Source organism: Hordeum vulgare, chromosome 5H, assembly GCF_904849725.1.
Source record: "Hordeum vulgare subsp. vulgare chromosome 5H, MorexV3_pseudomolecules_assembly, whole genome shotgun sequence".
Classification (NCBI taxonomy): domain Eukaryota; kingdom Viridiplantae; phylum Streptophyta; class Magnoliopsida; order Poales; family Poaceae; genus Hordeum; species Hordeum vulgare.
The window spans coordinates 523,725,321-523,749,569 of record NC_058522.1 but is presented as its reverse complement, the minus strand read 5'-3'; the positions used below and the strand labels follow the sequence as shown (position 1 = coordinate 523,749,569).

At 50.8% G+C, this 24,249-nt stretch overlaps 1 protein-coding gene across 1 annotated transcript; it reads left to right on the top strand.

The window, feature by feature from the left end:
* The first annotated feature begins 8,332 nt into the window (after positions 1-8,332).
* On the top strand, positions 8,333-9,408 carry LOC123398283. Its single transcript, XM_045092764.1, has one exon. The coding sequence runs from the start codon at positions 8,646-8,648 to the stop codon at positions 9,150-9,152; it is 507 nt and encodes a 168-aa protein (XP_044948699.1). The 5' UTR covers positions 8,333-8,645; the 3' UTR covers positions 9,153-9,408.
* The last annotated feature ends 14,841 nt before the right edge of the window (positions 9,409-24,249 follow it).

Below are 24,249 nucleotides of genomic sequence, written 5' to 3'. Positions count from 1 at the left end.
TATTCAGAAATCGACCATTGCATGCAGTGAGACTCGCTCAGCTACTAGATCGTGCCATCCCACGACCTCGAGCGCACTCCTGCCACTCCTACTATGTCGCTGCAGATCGCACACGGCGCGTCTTGCGGCCTAGACTAACTAACCAGCGAAAAAAAGAGTCTAACTGAAAGTGTAACTAACCTAGCTACGGCTGCGGCTGCAGCGTTCTTTCTGACGAAACTGAAGAAGGGAAATAAACAGCAGGTAAATGGTGCGGCAAGATTAGGCTAACAATTCACCCCATTAATTCTGCCACACCGATCTTAGCTCGCATCTCCACGAACTTGATCTTCCCTAGCGCCTTGGTGAGGATGTCCGCGAGTTGCTCGTGAGTGCCGACGTGATCAACGTCGAGCTTGTTCTTTTCCAAACACTGACGGATGAAGTGGTACTTGATGTCAATGTGTTTGCTCCGATCATGGTGCACCGGATTCTTGCTCAGGGCGATTGCGGATTTGTTGTCGACGTAGAGTTGGAACTTTTCCGTTGATCTCCCCGTTAGGTCAGCCAGCAGGCGGCTGAGCCACACTCCCTGGCACGTCGTCGCCGCCGCGGCCACATACTCCGCCTCGCAGGATAAGGTTGCGACCACCTTCTGCTTCTGCGAGGTCCAGGTGATCGTGCTGCTTCCGAGAAAGAACACCACGCCGGATGTGCTCTTGCGGTCGTCCATATCACCGCCATGGTCACTGTCGCTGAAGCCGACCAGCGTAGGGGCGCCAGCACCCCTTTTGTAGCTGCATCCATAGTGCAAAGTGCCTCTGATGTACCTAAGAATTTGCTTCACCGCGGTCCTGTGCCGCGAGCTTGGAGCCTCCATGTATCGGCTTGTCACTCCGACAGCCAGAGCGATGTCAGGGCGCGTGTTGACGAGGTAGCGCAGGCACCCTATGATGCTACGATACTCTGTCGCGTCCGCCGGCGGTGATCCATCATCCTTACTCAGCTTGAGCCTCACCTCCATGGGGGTTTGGCTCGGGTTGTACCCGGCCATGCCGGCGCGCTCCAGCACCTGCTCGGCGTAGCCTCGCTGTGAGAGAGTGACCCCATTGTGCCCCTGCTTCACCTCTATCCCGAGATAGTATGACAGCAGTCCGAGGTCGCTCATCTTGAACAAGTGCTGCATCTCTGCCTTGAACGTAGCGATGTCGTCGCCGTCTGTCCCTTTAATGATCAGATCGTCGACGTAGACGCCTACCAGCAGGTATGAGGTCTCGTTGTCGCGCCTGTACACGGCATGCTCCAAGGGGCTGCGTACGAAACCGAGTTCACAGAGGGATGCGTCGAGCTTTGCGTACCATGCTCGTGGAGCCTGTCGGAGCCCGTACAGGGCTTTGCTGAGCTTGAGGACGTCGTGCGGGTTGTCGTTGTTGATGAAGCCTTCTGGCTGGTGGACGGAGACTTCCTCGGCGAGGTCACCATTCAGGAACGCCGACTTGACGTCCATGTGGTGGACGGACCAGCCAGCGTGTGCGGCGAGCGCGATGAGTACGCGCACCGTCTCCATCCGCGCCACTGGTGCAAATACCTCGTCGAAGTCCACCCCCTGACGCTGGGCGTACCCTTTCACGACGAGCCTGGCCTTGTACTTGACCACGTTCCCGGCGGCGTCCTTTTTCAACTTGAAGACCCATTTGAGCCCGATCGCTCGTGACCCGGTGGGCAGTGCCGCCGGCGTCCATGTGTTGTTGTCGGCGATGGCCTTCATTTCCTCCTCCATCGCTGCCCTCCACTCGGGAGTGGACAGCGCCTCCTCGACACACACCGGCTCGTCTACTGTGGCGAGGCACAGTGTCTCGAGCTCGTCGTCGTCGAACACTGGGTTGGGCCCCTCCGGAGGTGTGGGCACGGGCTTTGTGGCGTTGTACACGCTCGCCAGGTACCTGTACTTGGGAACTGCATCTGCGTCCGCTGCCGCGTCCAAGTTGCTGTCGTGTGAGGAGGGAGAGAGCCGTTCTCCTGTTGGCGGGGGCGTGGCGACCGCTGGCGTGGCGACCGCGGGCGACGCCTGCCTGAGAGTGTCAGGGGATTTCGAGTGTGTCCCTGTCTCCCCGGCGTCGATCACCTGCTCGCATGTCTCGGTGCTGTACGTCACAGTGAAGGACGGCGACAGTGACTCGCCTCCTCCACCATCAGCTGTCCATGGCCATGCCCGCCGTTCCTCGAACACCAGGTCACGGGTGACATGCACTCGCTTTGCCGCCGGGTCATACGCCCGATAGGCCTTCGAGCCCTCCTCATACCCGATGAACACGGTGAGTACGGAGCGATCGGAGAGCTTGGTTACTCTGGGTCCCGTCTTCTTCATGTGGGCTATGCAGCCGAATGTGCGAAGGTGTTCGACCGTGGGACTCCTCTTGTTCCAGGCCTCGTACGGCGTCACGTCGTTGAGGCTTCTCGTCGGTGCTCTGTTGAGGATGTAGATGGCGCACTTGACCGCCTCTCCCCAGAACGTGGTCGGCATGCCCATGCCTTTCAGCATGCACCGAGCCATCTCCACCATGGTCTAATTGCGTCGCTCGACGACGCCGTTTTGCTGTGGTGAGTAGGGCGCGGTGGTGTGGTGCACGATGTCGTTCTTCTCACAGTAGGCCTTGAACTCGCCGGAGTTGAACTCGCCACCCCTGTCCGAGCGGAATGCGCGCAGGCGGCAGCTTTGTTTCGCCTCTGCAAGAGCCTGGATCTTCTTGAACCGGGAGAACGCCTCGTCCTTGGACCTGAGGACCTCGAGCCACATGTATCTACTATAGTCATCAACTACTAACAAGAAGTACTGATTACCGCCTGCTGTAGCTGGTTTGATCGGTCCGCAGAGGTCGGTGTGCACGAGATCCAGAGCGCGCTCAGATCGGTGCGGGCTCGCGCGCGGGAACGCCAGGCGATGTTGCTTCCCGAGCGTGCATCCGTCGCAGATTTCGTCGACGTGGTCCACCTGCGGCATCCCGCGTACCATGCCCCTCGTGGACATGGCCTTCACCGCCTGGAAGTGGAGGTGCCCAAGCCGTGCGTGCCACAGCCACGCCGGTTCGTCCAGCTTGGCCACCACGCAGACCAGCATGGCAAGGTCTAGCCGTAGTACGTACAGACGATTTGTCGTGCGCTTGACACGGACGAGGAGTTGCCGCTGTTGATCATAGACGCAGAGATGTACGCACTCGATCACAGACCTACAGCCCTTCTCATCAAGTTGTCCGAGCGAGATGATGTTGGCCCGCAGCTTGGGGATGTAGTACACGTCCGCGAGGACGCGCTGGTTGCCATTCGCTCAACGGAACATGACGCTCCCCTTGCCATTGATCGTGACGAGGGAGCCATCCCCGAAGCGCTCGGAGCCATGCACGGTGTCGTCGAGGCTGGTGAACGCGTCGCGCGCGCCGGTCATGTGACTACTGGCGCCGGTGTCCAGGTACCGGGTGCCATGTGCTCCGGTGGTGGCCGGAACGACGCGCTCTTCGTTGAGGAAGACTGCCTGAGCGCGCGCTGGTACCTCCTGTACGTTGCTCGCCACGCCCCTGTCCTGGACCGGGCGTTCGCCCTCCTCGATGGTCGCCAGCAGGAGCGCGGGTGGCTCGACATCCGCCTCGGCGAGGTTCGCCACCTCACCTTGGTTCTGGCGGTCACGTTCTGCTTTTGCGACACTCCCTGGCCCATTGGCCAGGAATGTTGCAATAGCGGCACTTTCCCTTGTGCTTCACGCCACAGGCCTTCTTGCCACCATCGCCGCGCCCGCCGCCCCGCTCCCTGCCTTGTGGTCGCGGGCCGGAGTGCCCCTTGCCGTCCCTGTTGCCAGAGAAGGAACCCTGGCCCTGGTGTTGCTGGTGCGCGTTCCACTCCCTCTCTGTGAGGAGTAGCCCGCCTACCCCGCGGTCCACGTCGTCGAGGGTGTAAACCTCTTCAACGGACTGCAGACGACCACACAGCTCCTCGATCGACAGCGTCTGCAGGCCGATGAAGGATTCGATGGCCATAGCCATCTGTCTGAACTTGCGCGGCACCGCTCGAAGGAATTTCAGCACGGCGCGGTACTCCGACATAGGATCGTTAAGCAGCTCCAGCTCATTCACGATTGCTGTCAGACGAAGAGAGAAGTCTTCGATAGACTCACCATCGCGAAAGCGGATCTCTTCGAACTCGCGGCGACGGGTTTGCGCCTTGGCCTCCCGCACACGTTCACTGCCCATGCGCATCGTGCGCAGAGTCTCCCACGCCTCCTTGGCCGAGTCCTTGCTGGCGAGGGCACGGATCATCTCAGTAGGCACCGTGCGGAGCAGCGCGGCCAGAGCGACGCGATCGTCGCGATCGCCGTCGCCGTACTCCACGGCCTCCCACAGGCCCTGTGCTTGCAGTTGCACGCGCATCACCATGGCCCAGTCGACGTAGTTGGTGCGAGTGAGCGTCGGGTATTGGGCAGAACCACCGATCTCCCTCACCGCTCGCTCGCGAACCACCAGCTCACCATGACGTCCACGCCGTGGCGGAGGCGAGTGCGACACCCTGCGTGGGCGCACTGGCGACCTGGAGCCGAGGCGTTGTGTGCCGTCTCCGGCGCCGCTGTCGTCTCGCTGCCCGTTGCCGCCCGCGACCTGCTGGACGCCGCTGCCATCGCCTTGTTGCTCATTGCCGGCCAGCGCCTGGTGAAAACTGCCACCAGCGCCCTGCCGCGCGCCGCGCCCTCCAGCCATGGATGCTTGATGGCTCTGATGCCAATTGTTGCTGTTGTGATGGGTGGATCGGGAGAGACCGAGAGGAACAACCAGAGTTTGCGCTGCTGAACCGCTGCAGGTTTTCGCGTTTGTATTCCTCTTATTCAGAAATCGACCAGTGCATGCAGTAAGACTCGCTCAGCTACTAGATCGTGCCATCCCACGACCTCGAGCGCACTCATGCCACTCCTATTATGTCGCTGCAGATCGCACACGGCGCGTCTTGCGGCCTAGACTAACTAACCAGGAAAAAAAAGAGTCTAACTGAAAGTGTAACTAACCTAGCTACGGCTGCGGCTGCAGCGTTCTTTCTGACGAAACTGAAGAAGGGAAATAAACAACAGGTAAATGGCGCGGCAGGATTAGGCTAACAACAGTTACTTTAGGAGTTGGGATCTCTTAGAGATGCCCTTAGTGTCCTCGCAAATAAAAAAGGATGTCCTTTGTGATGGTAACGTTGAGCTGGAAACAACTGGACCAGGCCAGGCCATGCAAAACAGTACAAGAGTAAAGATCAGATAGAACAATGTGTCACATATTACCTCTCAAATCAAAAGTCTATCGCATATGGAACCATGATCCATATGCCGATATGCGATCCTACGAGACGTCAAGGCCTTTTCTCCCAACATGACGATGGATGCTCACCAGTCCAAGTTGCAGTGCCGAACATGGCATGAAAGGTACCTGCTCGCCCAAGAGATGGAGCCGAGCCGAAATGGTTCGAGTAGTAGCCAATTTTGGTCTCCCGGTTTGAGATTTCAACACCTTCCTCGACAAACTGTCGACACGGGATTGCGAACGGGCGGTAGCCATCTGCAGCATTGCAGGCTCGTGGAGCTGCGCCCCACGGCCACAGCAACAACGACCGCTAGAGATCCACGGGCAAAGAAAGGGAAGAAACCAGCAATCTGCATTCTATAGAGAGAGAGAGTCTTATCAGTCATCGTTAACCACAGCGCAACGAAAACGATTCCACACGACAGCGGCCCGTTGGCGCGCGTGAGATAAGATGAGAATAGCCAGCCCGATCTTTGTTAAATCCTGCACCCGCATTATTTCCTCGTTCTTCGTCCTCCTCCTTGCGTTGATACCTGACAGACAGCGACATGCTTCGTTTCATATATCAAAATCAGCAAGGTAGCCAGCCAGCAATTAGCCATTAACCCATTGGCAAGCGTAGTACGTACGTACCCTGATGGTTCTGGTGGCGGGGCCAAGTTGGATCCCGGCACATGACCGAGAATTCGCGTGTCCCTCCGGTGTCGGTACCGCGGCACGCCGGAGCGAACGGGCGAGCTGGCCGTAGATTCGGCGTGATCGCCCGTCGCCCGGCACGGGGAACCTTTTCTCCCCCGCGCGTTTACACTTCCCGGTCGCATGCACTGCATGATGGGGGCTCTGATTAACAAACGTAGATGTCGCCGCTGTGTTGGAGCGACAGCACCCAAGATAATCCAAGCCGTTTGACCGCAAGCCTGGCGCTGCGGTGCAGAGAAATGTGTTCGGTAGCTTGGTTCAGAGGGCTGAGCAGAAGTGCGTTCGTTGCACGTGGAATCTTTGTTTTGGGTAGAAAATTCAGGACTGTTAGTGCAAGTGCATCACGCGGGCAATCCGGTACTAAGGCTGCATTTCTTTTCGCTGCTTGCACACAGTAAGAAAATGAGATAGTACTACACTGTAACAGAGTGTCCACTTTTAATATGTTTGCCATTTGTCCGGCCTGAAGAAGATAGTGATGGATGGATGGTTCATGTACCGGGTACTACGTATGAGCTGTAAGACGCAACGTCCCCTTGAAGAGATTCAGTTCACCGGCTCAATGGCCGCGTCCACGTACTCACATACGGTAGGGCCTGGACGCCATCGCCCATCGGCTAGGTGCGTGCATCGCTCGGGGGCACGGATGATTGGCGAGTGTTGTCGGAGGAGGAGGAAATGCTGCGCCATCCGCACGCACGGCCGGACTGGCGCAGCAACAAATCAAACTGTGCGCTGTGCAGTGCAGTGCGCAGTGCAGCGCCAATGATAGCCAGAGCATGGGCTGGCCTGGCATCTTCTCCCTTCTCCAGTTGTAGTTGTACGTACGTCTAGCATGGACAATGCAGCATGTTTTCGACAGTTTTGGCGCCCATTTTCCTCCATCTCGATCTGATCGGCCCGTTTCCTTCTGGCTCCGGAGTCCACTATCCACGCATGGTGTATGGACGATGGTTTATGGGGCATGGCAAGGACTGCGTGCCCAGCTAAGCTTTGCTGCACTCTACTACACACAGGCCATCAAAGCGTCGGAGCGAGAGATCTCAGAGCGAGTGCAGGGCGGGACTGAGCATGTATGTGGCTGTACAAGTCTGACAATTGTACAGCCAGGCCCGTTCATGGTCTGTGGAGTACTACTACTACTACCGTGCCGCTACAGCGCGGATGGTTGGACCGTGTTTGTGCGCGCATGGCCGCAAGGAATCCTATGCCTAAGTTTAGAAACATATTTGACCATAATAACTGATGCCGGAAAAGGAAAAAACTAGTTGCAGATCAATTATTTCTCCCTCGGTTTACCACTTTCCAATCAAAGGATGTGCTATTTATAGAGAGATGGAGATTCTACCACTACTTATTTCCCCCTAGATTTTGTACTACTAAAGCCAAACTTCATAGTAACATTTTACTAGTATCTCATGATATATTCAAAAATCGATGTACTATGTCTTTTTTTCCGCAGATTTTTTTACGTGAACATTTGAATATGCATTCCTTACCTTTTTTTTTTTATCTAGCACGCGTATGTATTTCTTACCTATTCATGCATTGGCGCCTCATGATAGGCGTGATCTTGGTACTTTGCGCAGGAGATCCAGGAAATCCCTATCAAACATGGCGGAGAAAATGGCGCGAAGTTGCCAAGCTTGGCGGATCCTCCGCCGATTCTGTGATCCTGCATGCAAGCGGCCCCTCCCGCAATCATCAACCATCTCCTTTTGCCCGCATGCTTCTTCTTCCTCTCTGTTTCCTCGGCTTCCAAAAGATCTAATCTACTCCTAACAACCTAGTAATATTTCAAAGAATAAGCTAGCTATTCCCCCAATGATGTTCAGCTCACATGACCGAATGATTTCGCCGGGAAAAATAACGCCACAATGCACAATGTAGTAGTAGCACTCTTCAGGCTGGTCACAATGGGGAGTAACATAAGGTAGGAACCTACACACTTTTCTAGACTATGTTCCTACCTCCACAATGGGGAGTAACATATATGTAGTGTCATGCAACAATGCATTTATTAGGCTATAGACTCATTGTTTGTTGGAGTGTGTGATGTTCCGGTAACTTAGCTAGTTACCACAAGCACCTCTCTCTTTATTAAATATGTGCCACATAAGCAAAGTTGTATTGGAGTGTGTGATGTTACTGCTAAGTTCCTCCCCATTGTGACCAGCCTCACTCTCCAGTTCGTGCTTGGGACTTGACATGCAGTGATCAATAAACCATAGCTATACGTAGGCGCGTAGACGCGTCAGCGGTCACTGAACTGTGGGCCGCCGCAGTGCCAATATGCCATGCATGCAGATGCAGTCATGCAGGACAGCTCCGCGCTACTAGTACTAGTACAAGCCTATGGAGCCGAGACCTCCATAGCTATACGTTCGCTCGCACAGTGCACGCATTTACGCGCGCGCCCCGCATGCAAGCTGTCCCCAACAACCTCCAGGTTGGCATCCTCCTCCTCTCCTCTCCCCCCTCGCCGCGACACCACCCCCCTATATATACGCTCACGGCTCACTCCTCCCCACAAACACACAACCACCGCCGTGCGCGCGCAGCTCGAGCTCCTCTCATCGCCTCGATCACCGCGCCGATCAATAACCATCGGCGTCGACTTTTTACAATATTACTTTTACCACCATGGGCGCGTGCAACTCGTGCGAGGCGACGGCGGTGGCGGCGGTGACGGGGGCTTCAACCGTGGGCGAGGCGACCGCGGCGAGGGTCGTGCTCGCGGACGGCGAGCTGCAGCGGTTCCCGGGGGGCACCCGGGCGTCGCAGGCGATGAAGGCGGCCGCCGCCGCTGCCGCGGGCGGCGCGGGCGCGTGCTTCCTGTGCAGCGCCGACGGGCTGGAGCTGGGCGGCGCCGTGGCCGCGGTGGCGCCCGACGAGGAGCTGCAGCCCGGGCAGCTATACTTCGTGCTGCCCGCGGCGATGCGGCGGCGGGCGTTGCAGGCGGAGGAGATGGCCACGCTCGCCATCCGCGCCAGCGCCGCGCTGGCCGGCGACCACGACGGCCCGCTCGTGTTCCCCGACTCGGCCCCCGCGGCGAGGAGCGGCGTGAAGGGTGGCTCCCGCCGGCGGTCGCGGAGGGCCCCCAGCCTCGGCCGCGACTTCGTGCCGGACCTCGGCGCCATTGCCGAGTAGCAGCTGCTCGCCGTCCGGTCCGGCCGGCGAGGAGAAATAACCCGAGTGTAGTGTTACGTGTAAACTAATCCGCCGGAGGGAGATTTGATTTGACTAATGCTAATCTAGTGTAGTTGGGGCAAGGCTGAACTCTGCTTAATTAGCTGGCTCGCTGCAGCTACTGCTGCACGTTCCAGTGCACCCACATGTACAACAAGAAAGACGCGTAGGCACATTGCATTGCGTACTACTCCATTATTTTGACCTGATGATCCAACGGCTGTCTGAAATCTGGACCTGATGATCTCCCGCGTATGGCTGACGGTCCGGTCCCACGCCACGAGGCCTACTGTCCTGCAGTGTCACTTAAATCTGAACCTAAAATTACACGCATACCCTATACATTTGGACGAAGATAGTACTCTTTGACGAAATAAAGTCGTGGCTAAATGGAGTGTCTTTTGCACCTTGATTTTGTAAAGTCGGTTGCTTCTGCTAATACCATTCGCCCCTGGTATTTGTGGTGGTGCCTTGGGAGGGAAGGAGAAGCGCGGCAGCGAGGGAGTGCGGGCTAAGCAAAGGCCGTTTCGGTACGAGGAAGACGACAAGCAAACACCTTTTTCAGCTTTTCTATCCTCTCGCGCGCGACATGGCCGGCTCCCGTCCCTCGCGTACAGCGCGCGCCACCACTGCCGGCCGCGAGCCCACTGTGGCACTGTGGGAATGGTGGCCGGGGCGGACCGGTCGACGTCTCGCCGCCGTGCGCTCGCCGTCGCAACTTGGTAGCACCACTTGATATTCCACGTACGAGCTGACAGCGGCTGGCCAAGACGAAGCCACCGGGATTTATCTCGCCATGCACCTGACGACGGGTGATGCGCCCGGCGAACAGATTCGTTCCGGCACGTCCCGGGGTCCGGATAAGCGCAGTGGAAAGAAGGCCGTACGTCCGGCGTCGAGTTTTGCCGGAATAAAATCGGCGCTCGGCTTCACCAGCTGAATATATTCTTGTAGGAAAAGGCGTCGTCGGTGTGGATAGAGGCGGCCAGATGAGATATATATACGAGACGGCATCACAGTTAAAACTTAAAAGTGATAGGCTGATAAGACGGTGGTGCGGATCGAGCGACCGGTGGTAGACAGGCGAGTCGTTTTCGGCCATTGCTTTTAGGAGTACGTAGGTAAAGCAAACTCCTTGACGTGCACGCACCGGCCCGTTGGAACGGCTGGATATCTTGGTGTTTTCTTTTTAGAATAGACGATATGTCTGGACTGGGTTTTCATCTCGACCGAATTTCCTGCGCAGTTTCTACTTGGAGTAGTCGACAAGCAGCAGCTCTGCTGGCAGTTGCAGGAAAAGAGGCCGTGGAGGAAAAACGCTAGTTAATGACGGACGTGTCCAGGCCAAGGGAATTATTAAGAGCATCTCCAACTGCAGCACAAAAATATCACGTCCTATAAAATTTTTAGAACGTCACTATAGCATTTTTAAACACGCGGACCGAAGTATCTTCAACAGACGCGCGTTAGTGGGGCATCCAATCCAGCCCAATCCAACGACCCCACCGACGACAGCACAAAGTTTGCTGCGCGCGCAAGCCGGCGCACCAAATATGCTGCACGCGATAGCGCTTTTCAGCGCGGGCTCAAAAGTTTTTAGCACGCGCACTGTTTTGCAACGTCTGTTGAAGCTGTCCAACGCTCAAAAAAACGAATCTTTTAACACGTAGAGCATTTTTAAATCGCGTGTTGAAGATGCTCTAAGTTCAGGTTAAGGTAGGGCAGGGTTGGATGCGGCATTTGGTTGAGGTGGCGGTGGTGTGCTGCCCGTATGGGGAATCAATCTCTGGCCATTGACTTTGACTGTGGACAATAATCCGGCCTCTGCAAACTCGTCTCTTTCCCTCGTCGACGTGGGGGACCGGCCCGGCGGTATCCGCATGGCGGGTGAAGCCATGAAAGCTCAGCTCATGTAGGCGCTGGTATACTGGCATCGCCCATGCCGTCGTGGGGTATTTGCGGAACTGCCACTGGGAGGGAGTGTGTACGTGGCAGAGTGATGCACGCAGTGCTCGCGTAATCGGACCTGCTAAACTGATATCTTTCTTCTGGAGGACTAGTACGTGCTCTAGGTGGAGGCCGTGTCCTTACATCATGCATGCTTCTGAGCACACAGCTGGACATGCATCGCAGCTCAGCCCGGAGGTACCACCTCCATGTGAATGAACAGATGTCGTACGCCCTTGCATGTTCGGCGCGTGAAATAACAACAAAAAAACGAGCAGGCATGCACTCGTTGTTCTGATGAGATTTTCTTCTACCCTCGCAATAGGCGGAAAACGAGGAACAAAAGTATTCAGAGACGCGGCCGGTCAGCTCGTCTCGAACAAGAACCGGCAAAATCGACAAATTTGATCCTTGGGTCTAAAAAAATTATAAAATGAACTGCGTTTGAAAAGATTTGACCCGATTGACCCTTTTGTGGCGTCCGACGTTTAGACGTCATACTATACTGTATGGCGCCTTTGCCGTTGGTGTCACATCACCGACCACGCCGGCACTCGACCCCATCCCCCGACAGTGTGACGCCTAAGCCTCAAACGTTGCACTTACGGAAGTGTGGCGCCAAGCGCTTAGGCGCCACACCCTCAATTATCCAACCGCGGGATGCCCCCTACCCCCCCTCCTCATTCACCTCCATCACTAGAGAGAGTTCCCCTCGAGTTCCCCTCTCCCTCTTCCTCAAATTCCTCTCCAAATCCCTCCCTTAAGGTAATCTTCCCCGATCCCCTCCCTCTCATCCAAATAAATAAATAAATTATTTTCTCACTTTTTGCAAATGTGAGGAATCCTAGTTTTTCATGAAATTTGGGATGTGTATGATATTGTTGCACTTGTTTGTACGTTAAAATAAGGGGTATGATGGGGTTAGGATTATGGTTGTTCGGATGTTAGTATTATGGTTGTCTTGGGGTTAGGATTATGGTTGTTTGGATGTTAATATTTGGATGATTACTTATACTGTACACAATATTTTATGTTGTGTTATTTAGGGATGGGAAGAACATGTGTTCATGTTCGTCATGTGGACAAGGATGCCTTTTTAAAAGGCAATATTGATCATGACCCGGATAAGCTTGACATGGTGTTTGATTGTTGTCCTAGCTATGTCGAGTTGTCGGAACAAGTCCGAAAGGATTTGAATTGGGTGGACCCAAGTGATTTTATTGAGTTTGATGGTAAGCATAAAATGGGATTTGGAATGCATATTCGTTGCAAGACCATGCGTATCAACTCCGAGCAACGTTGGCTTGCATACAAGGAGATGGTGGCCGAATCACTAGACAAGGCTTTAGAGTTATTTTTCATAAAAAAGATGATCCTAACTTGGACTTGGATTTGAACTGGGTTGCCTCTTCGATTGTTGATGCTAGTCCTCCACGGATAAACGAAGAGGCCACCATTAAACCTCTTGTGACACAACAATCGAGGACAACATTGACCCAGAATTCAAAGATCCAACATGAACCATTCCTAGAGGAGAATAATAAGCATGATGATGATGAGAATGATGATCTTGTTCTCCATGACAACAACCTTGGCGATTTGGACAAATAAAAATTGCAAAAGACAATGGACCATTCGATTCCGTACACACGTGGCTATGCATCGAAGTCGGACGATGACGGTCTCGGTGAAGAATTTGATGAGGAAGGGTTCACGACAAAGGAGGCTGAAGCTTTCATGAAGGTATTAGGGCGGTATCACCCAACACCATTGTTCGAGGATCTTAGTCTTGCGGATGAAGCCATGGTTGACGGAGGCGAAGGCATATTGTTTGGAATTATGCCAACTTCTCACTGGGACAAACATGGGAAGAATATTATTTTGCCGGGGTCAAAGTTCGAAACATTTCGGGAACTGCATATGTGGTTGGATGAATATTTGGTTACGCATTATTGTCCACACAAAGTTGTTCATTCGAACATGAAGCTGCGTTACACGGTTTCACCCGAGGATTAGGATGTCCATGGATTGTCCGTGCAAGACCATGGAAAGGAGGAGCCGGATAGAACATTGTGAGTTGTATGCCTCACCTGTGCCGAGGCAAGAGGGTTGATGCCAAGCTTTCGTCCCAAAACCATAGACAACCCACCTTCGAGTTCATCGCGTACACGCTTTCCAACTCCATCACATCTCTTCCTACAATGAGCATCAAAAGCGGACAAGACCTTATGAAAGCCCTCTTTCACTACCAGGTGAAATACGGAAAGGCATGGAAAGCAAAGCAATCCGCATTCAAGATGGTGTATGGTGATTGGGAGCAAGCATACAACCGATTACCTAGGTTGTTGGGAGCTATTGCCGCCACTAACCCGGGCATGGTTCAACTGGTCGAGCCGTACGGGGAGAAAACAAGGATTCACAATAGAAAGACGGTCCACGTATTTGGCCGTGCATTTTGGGCATTTGAGCAATGCATTAGGACGTTTCAGCACTATCGGCCGGTCATCTCCATCGATGGCACGTTCTTGACCGGACAATTCAAGGGAACTTTGTTGGTTGCAATAGGAGATGACGCCAATAACCGGTTGTTGCCTTTGGCTTTTGCTTTGGTTGAGGGAGAGAACAATGTTAACTGGGAATGATTCTTGCTTCTTCTGAGAACAAAGGTATTACCGTGTGAAAGGGAAATATGTGTCATATCGGATCGCCATCCAGGAATACTTAACGCGATTGACATTATCATTCCCGAGCATGCTTCTTTGCACCATCCATGGTGCATGAGGCATTTCTGTTCAAACTTCTACCGGACAAGTGGCAACAAGGAGTTGACGGATGAACTTCAAGATTGTTGTCAAGCTTTTTCTGACAAACGATTTGCAAGACTGTACAATGCTTTGGTTGCAAACAAAAAACTTGATGTAGGGGGCCTTGAGTTTCTCAACATACACATTCAACCTAGGCCAAAGTGGGCATGAGCTTATGATGAAGATGGCCGAAGATACGGTCAAATGACAAGCAACATGACAGAATGCTTCAACCGGGTGTTGAAGGGTGTCCGTGTGTTGCCGGTGATGGCAATAGTTCAATACACATTTGACAAGTTGAGAGCATACTTTCTAAAGTACTCAACTGAAACGGATGATCAGATTGCAAGAGAGAACAAGAAAAAGTACAAGTACAAGTTCCCACCAAAGGTCAACGACTGGATGGAATTTCTATCACGGAAGGCTGAGTCCCAAACAACTACGTTGTCCAATAATGAGGATTGGACGTACCAAGTGAATGAGCCCGGAGGAACGACAAACGACGACCAGCAACACGAAAACAAGACGTTCAATGTATCTTTATCACTGTGTGATTGTTCTTGCAGGAGGCCAAGGTCGATTCATCTCACATGCTCGCACTTCTATGCGGCAGCTCGCACTAGGAATGTGGACGTCAACCATCCGCTAACTGTGAGGGAATCCGAGTTCTCTATCGTGACCATGAAGCATACATGGGCTCCTAGATTTTGTGACGCCCTCGGTTTAATCGTACACTAATCATACACGCAAATGTGTACGATCAAACCTAAGGACTCACGGGAAGATATCACAACACAACTCAGGACACAAATAAAATAACATCAGCTTCATATTACAAGCCAGGGGCCTCAAGGGCTAGAATACGGAAGCTCGATAAACACACGAGTCAGCGGAAGCAACAATATCTGAGTACATACATAAAACATGGGGTGCCTTAGAGAAGGCTAGCACAAAAGATACAACGATCGAACGAGGCGAGGCCTCCTGCCTGGGAACCTCCTAACTACTCCTGATCATCAGCGGCCTCCACGTAGTAGTAGGCACCATCGGGGTAGCAGTCGTCGTCGGCGGGGACCTCCATCTCCTGGGCTCCATCATCTGGTCGCAGCAAACGGATCAAGGGGAAAAGGGGGGGGGAGCAAAGCAGCGGTGAGTACTCATCCAAAGTACTCGCAAGTATTACATCAGAACTATTCTAATTATGCATCAGTATCAAGGAAGGGGGGGTTATATGTGGACTGACTGCAGCAATGCGAGAATAGAGAGAGAAGGCCTAGTCCTATCGAAGACTAGCATCTTCAGGGTCTTGCAGCAGTAGACGAGAGTAGAACAGGGGTAAAACATTAATAGTCATATTGTTGCGGCAATATTAAAGTGAGGTCGCGCCTAAAGATCCTCCCTCGACTCCCTGCGAGGAAGCAATCCCGAGGCAAACTAATTCCAGTTAAGTAACCATTGTAGTTGTATAAGATCGGGGCACAACTCCAAGTCATCCTGTAACCGTGGACACGGCTATCCGAATAGTTAATTTTCATCCCTGCAGGGGTGCACCACATGTCCCGTCACGCTCGATAACACTCTGGCCGGACATACTTTTCCGGTTCGTGTCCGGCCTCGGAATATCGACACGTCGCAGCCCCACCTAAGACTAATCATAGAGGTCACCCCGCCGGTCTAAATCCTAAGCGCAAAGGGTTCGTGGGCCCAGTTCCCCTCCGCGCTCCTGCACGATGCGAGGGCGGCCGATGTCAGTCCTAGCATCCCTTAATCACAAGCGCAATGCATCTCGGGACCACTCGGGCGCGCGCCACTACGATTGCTGACATCTGAAAAGCTTCGGCTAATACCGCGACGCCGAGTACCCATAATTCTTCCCGGGTAGCCGGTTAGTGCGAAAAGGTCTCCGACCAACCCAGATCAGACACCCAAATCCATTAACATTTTAATTAGGCCATCAACACAGTCTCACGGGAATCCACCCATCTTACAACTAATCACCAACGATCCCAGCAACATGGTCGAGTAACTGTGTGGGTATAACATCGGGGGGAATCCGATGTATCACCCTCGTTGGATTCCGAACGATGTATCCGTCAAGGTGGGCTTAGAGGAATCACCCTCGGGGGTCCCACACTTGAGGGGTTGCACGACAGAGGCATAGTCGGGAATGGTGATATAGGAATCACCCTCGATAACCACGACCGACTAGCTATACTACAGAGATATCATCAGGAGTACTTATCGAGGTGTCACCCTCGGTACCGATAGTATCTCCGTAGCGTCGTACAACGAAGGGGGTGTATGTGCTGTGTCGGGTTTGGCTCGTGGATCTGAGATCGAGATTTGAAAACAAGCGGGGCAACTGAACAACGGGGTCAGAGGGGATGACTGCTCCACCTACACTAAGCATATTAAAGGTACAAGACTGAAAGTAGCAGTTCATCAAAAACAGGATATGCATCAGATATAGGAGCTAACTACAACAGTAGCAAAATACTAATGCAAGCAGTAGGAAGAAAGACATAGGCGATATAGGAATGATCAAGGGGGGGGTTGCTTGCCTTGCTGCTCTGCGGCAAAGGACTGATCGGCAGGGTCGTAGATGTACCCGACAGCAGCGTCAGTCTTGGGGTCTACCGGTAAGAAGAGGGGGAAGAAACAATAAATAATAGCAACGGTGTAACACAAAGCATGACATGGCAAGATGCAGGCTAGACATGAGCTAACGGAGCAGCATCCGTCATAGACGGGTCAGAAGAATATATGACGATATTTTCCGGGTCTCGGGCTACTACCGGTCATACTGGAAACGATGGAAATGTTCCATGTTTGCCATGCTAGGAACGCGTGACAGACGAATGGACCGTGTATCCGGGTTCGTCTCGCTCTGCTGATCAACTTTCATGTTGAAAATATTTTGATTTGACTTACGGATTATTTAATATTAAATTTTAAAGTTTTATTCAATAATTAGGAATTAAAAACAGATTTAAATAATTTAATAAAAAGCTATTATGACATCAGCATGATGTCATGCTGACATCAACAGTTGACTGGTCAACTGACCAGCGGGTCCCGAACGTCATAGGCACAAGTTTTAATTAAGATTAAATATTAATTAATCAGATTAATTTAGTAGGGGACCCACGTGTCATACTCTAATTATTCTAATTATCCAATTAATTAATTTAACTAATATATGTTGGAATTATGCCCTAGAGGCAATAATAAATATAGTTATTATTATAATTCCTGTATCAAGATAATCGTCTATTATCCATGCTATAATTGTATTGAATGAAGACTCATTTACATGTGTGGATACATAGACAAAACACCATCCCTAGCATGCCTCTAGTTGGCTAGCCAGTTGATCGATGATGGTCAGTGTCTTCTGATTATGAACAAGGTGTTGTTGCTTGATAACTGGATCACGTCATTGGGAGAATCACGTGATGGACTAGACCCAAACTAATAGACGTAGCATGTTGATCGTGTCATTTTGTTGCTACTGTTTTCTGCGTGTCAAGTATTTATTCCTATGACCATGAGATCATATAACTCACTGACACCGGAGGAATGCTTTGTGTGTATCAAACATCGCAACATAACTGGGTGACTATAAAGATGCTCTACAGGTATCTCCCAATGTGTTGGTTGAGTTAGTATGGATCAAGACTTGCCGGTAAACGAGATTGAAATAGGTATGCGGATACTAACGATCGAATCTCGGGCAAGTAACATACCGAAGGACAAAGGGAATGACATACGGGATTATACGATTCCTTGGCGCTGAGGTTCAAATGATAAGATCTTCGTACAATATGTAGGATCCAATATGGGCATCCAGGTCCCGCTATTGGATATTGACCGAGGAGTCTCTCGGGTCATGTCTACATAGTTCTCGAACCCGCACGGTCTGCACACTTAAGGTTCGACGTTGTTTTATGCGTATATGAGTTATATGGTTGGTTACCGAATGTTGTTCGGAGTCCCTGATGAGATCACAGACGTCACGAGGGTTTCCGGAATGGTCCGGAAATGAAGATTGATATATAGGATGACCTCATTTGATTACCGGAAGGTTTCCGGAGTTACCGGGAATGTACCGGGAATGACGAATGGGTTCCGGGAGTTCACCGGGGGGGGGGGGGGCAACCCACCCCGGGGAAGCCCATAGGCCTTTGGGGAGACACACCAGCCCTTAGTGGGCTGGTGGGACAGCCCACAAGTGCCCTATGCGCCAAGGAGAAGAAAATCAAGAGAGAAAAAAAAGGAGGAGGTGGGAAGGAAGGGGGACTCCCTCCCACCAAACCTAGTCCAACTCGGTTTGGGGGGGAGAGTCCTCCCCCTTGGACTCGGCCGACCCCCTTGGGGCTCCTTGAGCCCCAAGGCAACGCCCCCTCCCTCCCAGCTATATATACGGAGGTTTTAGGGCTGATTTGAGACGACTTTTCCACGGCAGCCCGACCACATACCTCCACGGTTTTTCCTCTAGATCGCGTTTCTGCGGAGCTCTGGCGGAGCCCTGCTGAGACAAGGTCATCACCAACCTCCGGAGCGCCGTCTCGCTGCCGGAGAACTCTTCTACCTCTCCGTCTCTCTTGCTGGATCAAGAAGGCCGAGATCATCGTCGAGCTGTACGTGTGCTGAACGCGGAGGTGCCGTCCGTTCGGTACTAGATCGTGGGACTGATCGCGGGATTGTTTGCGGGGCGGATCGAGGGACGTGAGGACGTTCCACTACATCAACCGCGTTCTCTAAACGCTTCTGCTGTACGGTCTACGAGGGTACGTAGATCACTCATCCCCTCTCGTAGATGGACATCACCATGATAGGTCTTCGTGCGCGCAGGAAATTTTTTGTTTCCCATGCGACGTTCCCCAACAGTGGCATCATGAGCTAGGTTCATGCGTAGATGTCTTCTCGAGCAGAACACAAAAGGTTTTGTGGGCGGTGATGTGCGTTTTGCTGCCCTCCTTAGTCTTTTCTTGATTCCGCGGTATTGTTGGATTGAAGCGGCTTGGACCGACATTACTCGTACGCTTACGAGAGACTGGTTTCATCGTTACGAGTAACCCCCTTTGCTCAAAGATGACTGGTGAGTGACGGTTTCTCCAACTTTAGTTGAATCGGATTTGACCGAGGAGGTCCATGGATGAGGTTAAATAGCAACTCATATATCTCCGTTGTGGTGTTTGCGTAAGTAAGATGCGATCCTACTAGATACCCTTGGTCACCACGTAAAACATGCAACAACAAAATTAGAAGACGTCTAACTTGTTTTTGCAGGGTATGATTGTGATGTGATATGGCCAACGATGTGATGTGATATATTGGATGTATGAGATGATCATGTTGTAATAGAAATATCGACTTGCATGTCGATGGTACGACAACCGGCAGGAGCCATAGGGTTGTCTTTATACTAACGTTTGTGCTTGCAGATGCGTTTACTATTCTGCTAGGATGTAGCTTTAGTAGTAATAGCATAAGTAGCACGACAACCCCGATGGCAACACGTTGATGGATGATCATGGTGTGGCGCCGGTGACAAGAAGATCGTGCCGGTGCTTTGGTGATGGAGATCAAGAAGCACGTGATAATGGCCATATCATGTCACTTATGAATTGCATGTGATGTTAATCCATTATTGCACCTTATTTTGCTTAGAACGACGGTAGCATTATGAGGTGATCTCTCACTAAAATTTCGAGACGAAATTGTGTTCTCCCCGACTGTGCACCGTTGCTACAGTTCGTCGTTTCGAGACACCACGTGATGATCGGGTGTGATAGACTCAACGTTCACATACAACGGGTGCAAAACAGTTGCACACGCGGAACACTCGGGTTAAGCTTGACGAGCCTAGCATGTGCAGACATGGCCTCGGAACACATGAGACCGAAAGGTCGATCATGAATCATATAGTTGATATGATTAGCATAGGGATGCTTACCACTGAAACTATACTCAACTCACGTGATGATCGGACTTGGGATAGTGTAGGTGGATCATGAACCACTCAAATGACTAGAGAGATGAACTTTTTGAGTGGGAGTTTAGCATATAATTTGATTAAGTTGAACTCTAATTATCTTGAACATAGTCTAAGTCCACTTTGAATATATTTCTGTTGTAGATCATGGCTCACGCGACAGTCATCCTGAATTTTAGTACGTTCCTAGAGAAAGCTAAGTTGAAAGATGATGGAAGCAACTTTGTAGACTGGGCTCGTAATCTTAAGCTAATCTTACAAGCTGGGAAGAAGGATTATGTCCTTACTGCTGCGCTAGGAGATGAACCACCCGCTACGGCTGAGCAGGATGTTAAGAACGCTTGGTTAGCACGTAAGGAGGACTACTCAATAGTTCAATGTGCAGTCTTGTATGGCTTAGAGCCGGGACTTCAACGTCGCTTTGAGCGTCATGGAGCATTTGAGATGTTCCAGGAGTTGGAGTTTATCTTTCAGAAGAACGCCCGGATCGAGAGGTATGAGACCTCCGATAAATTCTATGCTTGCAAGATGGAGGAAAACTCATCTGTCAGTGAACATGTGCTCAAAATGTCTGGGTACTCAAACCGTCTAGCTGAGCTGGGGATTGAACTCCCGCAAGAAGCTATCACTGACAGAATCCTTCAATCACTGCTGCCAAGCTATAAAGGCTTTGTGTTGAACTACAACATGCAAGGGATGAGCAAGTCTCCCGGCGAGTTGTTTGCGATGTTGAAAGTCGCAGAGTCTGAACTCCGTAAAGAGCATCAAGTGTTGATGGTGAATAAGACCACTAGTTTCAACAGAAACGACAAAGGCAAGAAGGTAAATTCGAAGAAGAGCGGCAAGCCTGTTGCCAATCCGCCGAAGAAACCCAAGGCTGGACCTAAGCCTGAAACGGAGTGCTACTATTGCAAGGGTATGGGTCACTGGAAGCGCAATTGCCCCAAGTATCTGGCAGATAAGAAGGCGGGCAAAGAAAAATCAGGTATATTTGATATACATGTTATTGATATGTACTTAACCAGTTCTCGTAGTAGTGCCTGGGTATTCGATACCGGTTCTGTTGCTCATATTTGCAACTCGAAACAGGAACTGCGAAATAGACAAAGGCTGGCGAAAGATGAAGTGACGATGCGCGTAGGAAATGGTTCCAAGGTTGATGCAATCGCCGTCGGCACAGTGTCACTTCAGCTACCATCGAGATTAGTGATGAACTTAAATCATTGTTATTTAGTGCCTGCGTTGAGCATGAACATTATATCTGGATCTTGTTTATTGCGAGACGGTTACTCTTTTAAGTCTGAGAATAATGGTTCTTCTATTTCTATGAGTAACATCTTTTATGGTCATGCACCGAATGTGAGAGGATTGTTCATATTGAATCTTGATAGCGATACGCATATACATAACATTGAGACCAAAAGAGTTAGGGTAAACAATGATAGCGCCATATTTTTGTGGCACTGCCGCTTGGGTCATATTGGTGTAAAGCGCATGAAGAAACTCCATGCTGATGGACTTTTGGAGTCACTTGACTTTGATTCACTTAACACGTGTGAACCATGCCTCATGGGCAAGATGACTAAGACTCCGTTCTCCGGAACAATGGAGCGTGCAAGTGACTTATTGGAAATAATACATACCGATGTGTGTGGTCCAATGAGCGTGGAGGCACGCGACGGATATCGTTATTTTCTCACCTTCACTGACGATTTGAGTAGATATGGTTATGTCTACTTGATGAAGCACAATTCTGAAACATTTGAAAAGTTCAAGCAATTTCAGAGTGAAGTGGAAAATCATCGTAACAAGAAGATCAAGTTCCTACGTTCTGATCGTGGGGGTGAATATCTGAGTTTCGAGTTTGGTGATCACTAAAGAAAATGTGGAATTGTTTCACAGTTAACACCGCCTGGAACACCGCAGCGTAATGGTGTGTCCGAACGTCGTAATCGTACTTTGTTAGAGATGGTGCGATCTATGATGTCTCTTACTGATTTGCCGTTATCATTTTGGGGTTATGCATTAGAAAGAGTTGCATTCACTTTAAATAGGGCACCATCAAAATCCGTTGAGACGACACCATACGAACTGTGGTATGGCAAAAGGCCAAAGTTGTCGTTTCTTAAAGTTTGGGGATGTGATGCTTATGTCAAAAAGCTTCAGCCTGAAAAGCTGGAACCCAAAGCGGAAAAGTGCGTCTTCATAGGTTACCCAAAAGAGACAGTTGGGTACACCTTCTATCTTAAATCCGAGGGCAAAGTGTTTGTTGCTAAGAACGGAGCTTTTCTCGAGAAGGAGTTTCTCTCGAGAGAATTGAGTGGGAGGAAGATAGAACTTGACGAGGTTGTCGAACCTCTCATCCCTCTGGATGGTGGCGCAGGGCAAGGGGAAACCTCTGTCGTTGCGACGCCGGTTGAGGAGGAAGTTAATGATGATGATCATGAAACTCCAGTTCAAGTTTCTGTTGAACCACGCAGGTCGACGAGATCACGCGCTGCTCCAGAGTGGTACGGTAATCCCGTCTTATCAATCATGTTGTTGGACAACAATGAACCTGCAAATTATGAAGAAGCAATGGTGGGCCCAGATTCCGACAAATGGCTAGAAGCCATGATGTCCGAGATGGGATCCATGTATGAGAACAAAGTGTGGACTTTGGAGATACTACCTGAGGGCCGCAAGGCTATTCAAAACAAATGGAAGACGGACGCTGACGGTAATGTGACCGTTTATAAAGCTCGACTTGTGGAAAAGGGTTTTTCACAAGTTCCAGGAGTGGACTACGATGAGACTCTCACCCGTAGCGATGCTTAAGTCCGTCAGAATCATGTTAGCAATAGCTGCATTTTTCGATTATGAAATCTGGCAGATGGATGTCAAAACGGCGTTCCTTAACGTTTCCTTAAGGAAGAGTTGTATATGATGCAACCCGAAGGTTTTGTCGATCCTAAGAATGCTAACAAGGTGTGCAAGCTCCAGCGATCCATTTATGGACTGGTGCAAGCATCTCGGAGTTGGAACAAACGCTTTGATGAGGTAATCAAAGCATTTGGGTTTATACAAGTGGATGGAGAATCTTGTATTTACAAGAAAGTGAGTGGGAGCTCTGTGGCGTTTCTAATATTATGTGTGGATGACATATTACTGATTGGAAACAACGTAGAGCTTTTGGAGAGCATAAAAGGTTACTTGAATAAAAGTTTCTCTATGAAGGACCTAGGAGAAGCTGCTTACATTCTAGGCATTAAGATCTATAGGGATAGATCAAAACGCCTGATAGGACTTTCACGAAGCACATACCTTGATAAAGTTTTGAAAAGGTTCAAAATGGAACAATCCAAGAAAGGTTTCTTGCCAGTTTTACAAGGTACAAGATTGAGTAAGATTCAGTGCCCAGCAACTGATGAAGATAGAGAGCATATGCGCTCCGTCCCCTATGCTTCAGCCATAGGTTCTATCATGTATGCGATGCTGTGCACTAGACCGGATGTTAGCCTGGCCATAAGTATGGCAGGTAGGTTCCAGAGTAATCCAGGAGTGGATCACTGGACAGCGGTCAAGAATATCCTGAAGTACCTGAAAAGGACTAAGGAGATGTTTCTCGTGTATGGAGGTGACGAAGAGCTCGCCGTAAAAGGTTACGTCAATGCAAGCTTTGACACAGATCCGGACGACTCTAAGTCGCAAACCGGATACGTATTTATTCTTAATGGGGGTGCAGTAAGCAGGTGCAGTTCCAAGCAAAGCGTCGTAGCAGATTCTACATGTGAAGCGGGGTACATGGCTGCCTCGGAGGCGGCTAAGGAGGGTGTCTGGATGAAGCAGTTCATGACGGATCTTGGAGTGGTGCCAAGCGCACTGAATCCAATAACCTTGTTTTGTGACAACACGGGTGCCATTGCCTTAGCAAAGGAACCACGGTTTCTCAAGAAGACCAGACACATCAAACGACGCTTCAACCTCATCCGCGACTACATCGAGGAAGAGGACGTAAATATATGCAAAGTGCACACGGATCTGAATGTAGCAGACCCGCTGACTAAACCTCTTCCACGGCCAAAACATGATCGACACCAGAACTGTATGGGTGTTAGATTTATTACAATGTAATTCACATGGTGATGTGAGGGCTAGATTATTGACTCTAGTGCAAGTGGGAGACTGTTGGAATTATGCCCTAGAGGCAATAATAGATATAGTTATTATTATAATTCCTGTATCAAGATAATCGTTTATTATCCATGCTATAATTGTATTGAATGAAGACTCATTTACATGTGTGGATACATAGACAAAACACCATCCC

Coding starts and splice junctions, on each gene's coding strand:
- LOC123398283 (XM_045092764.1), top strand. CDS start 8,646: ATGGGCGCGTGCAACTCGTGCGAGGCGACGGCGGTGGCGGCGGTGACG.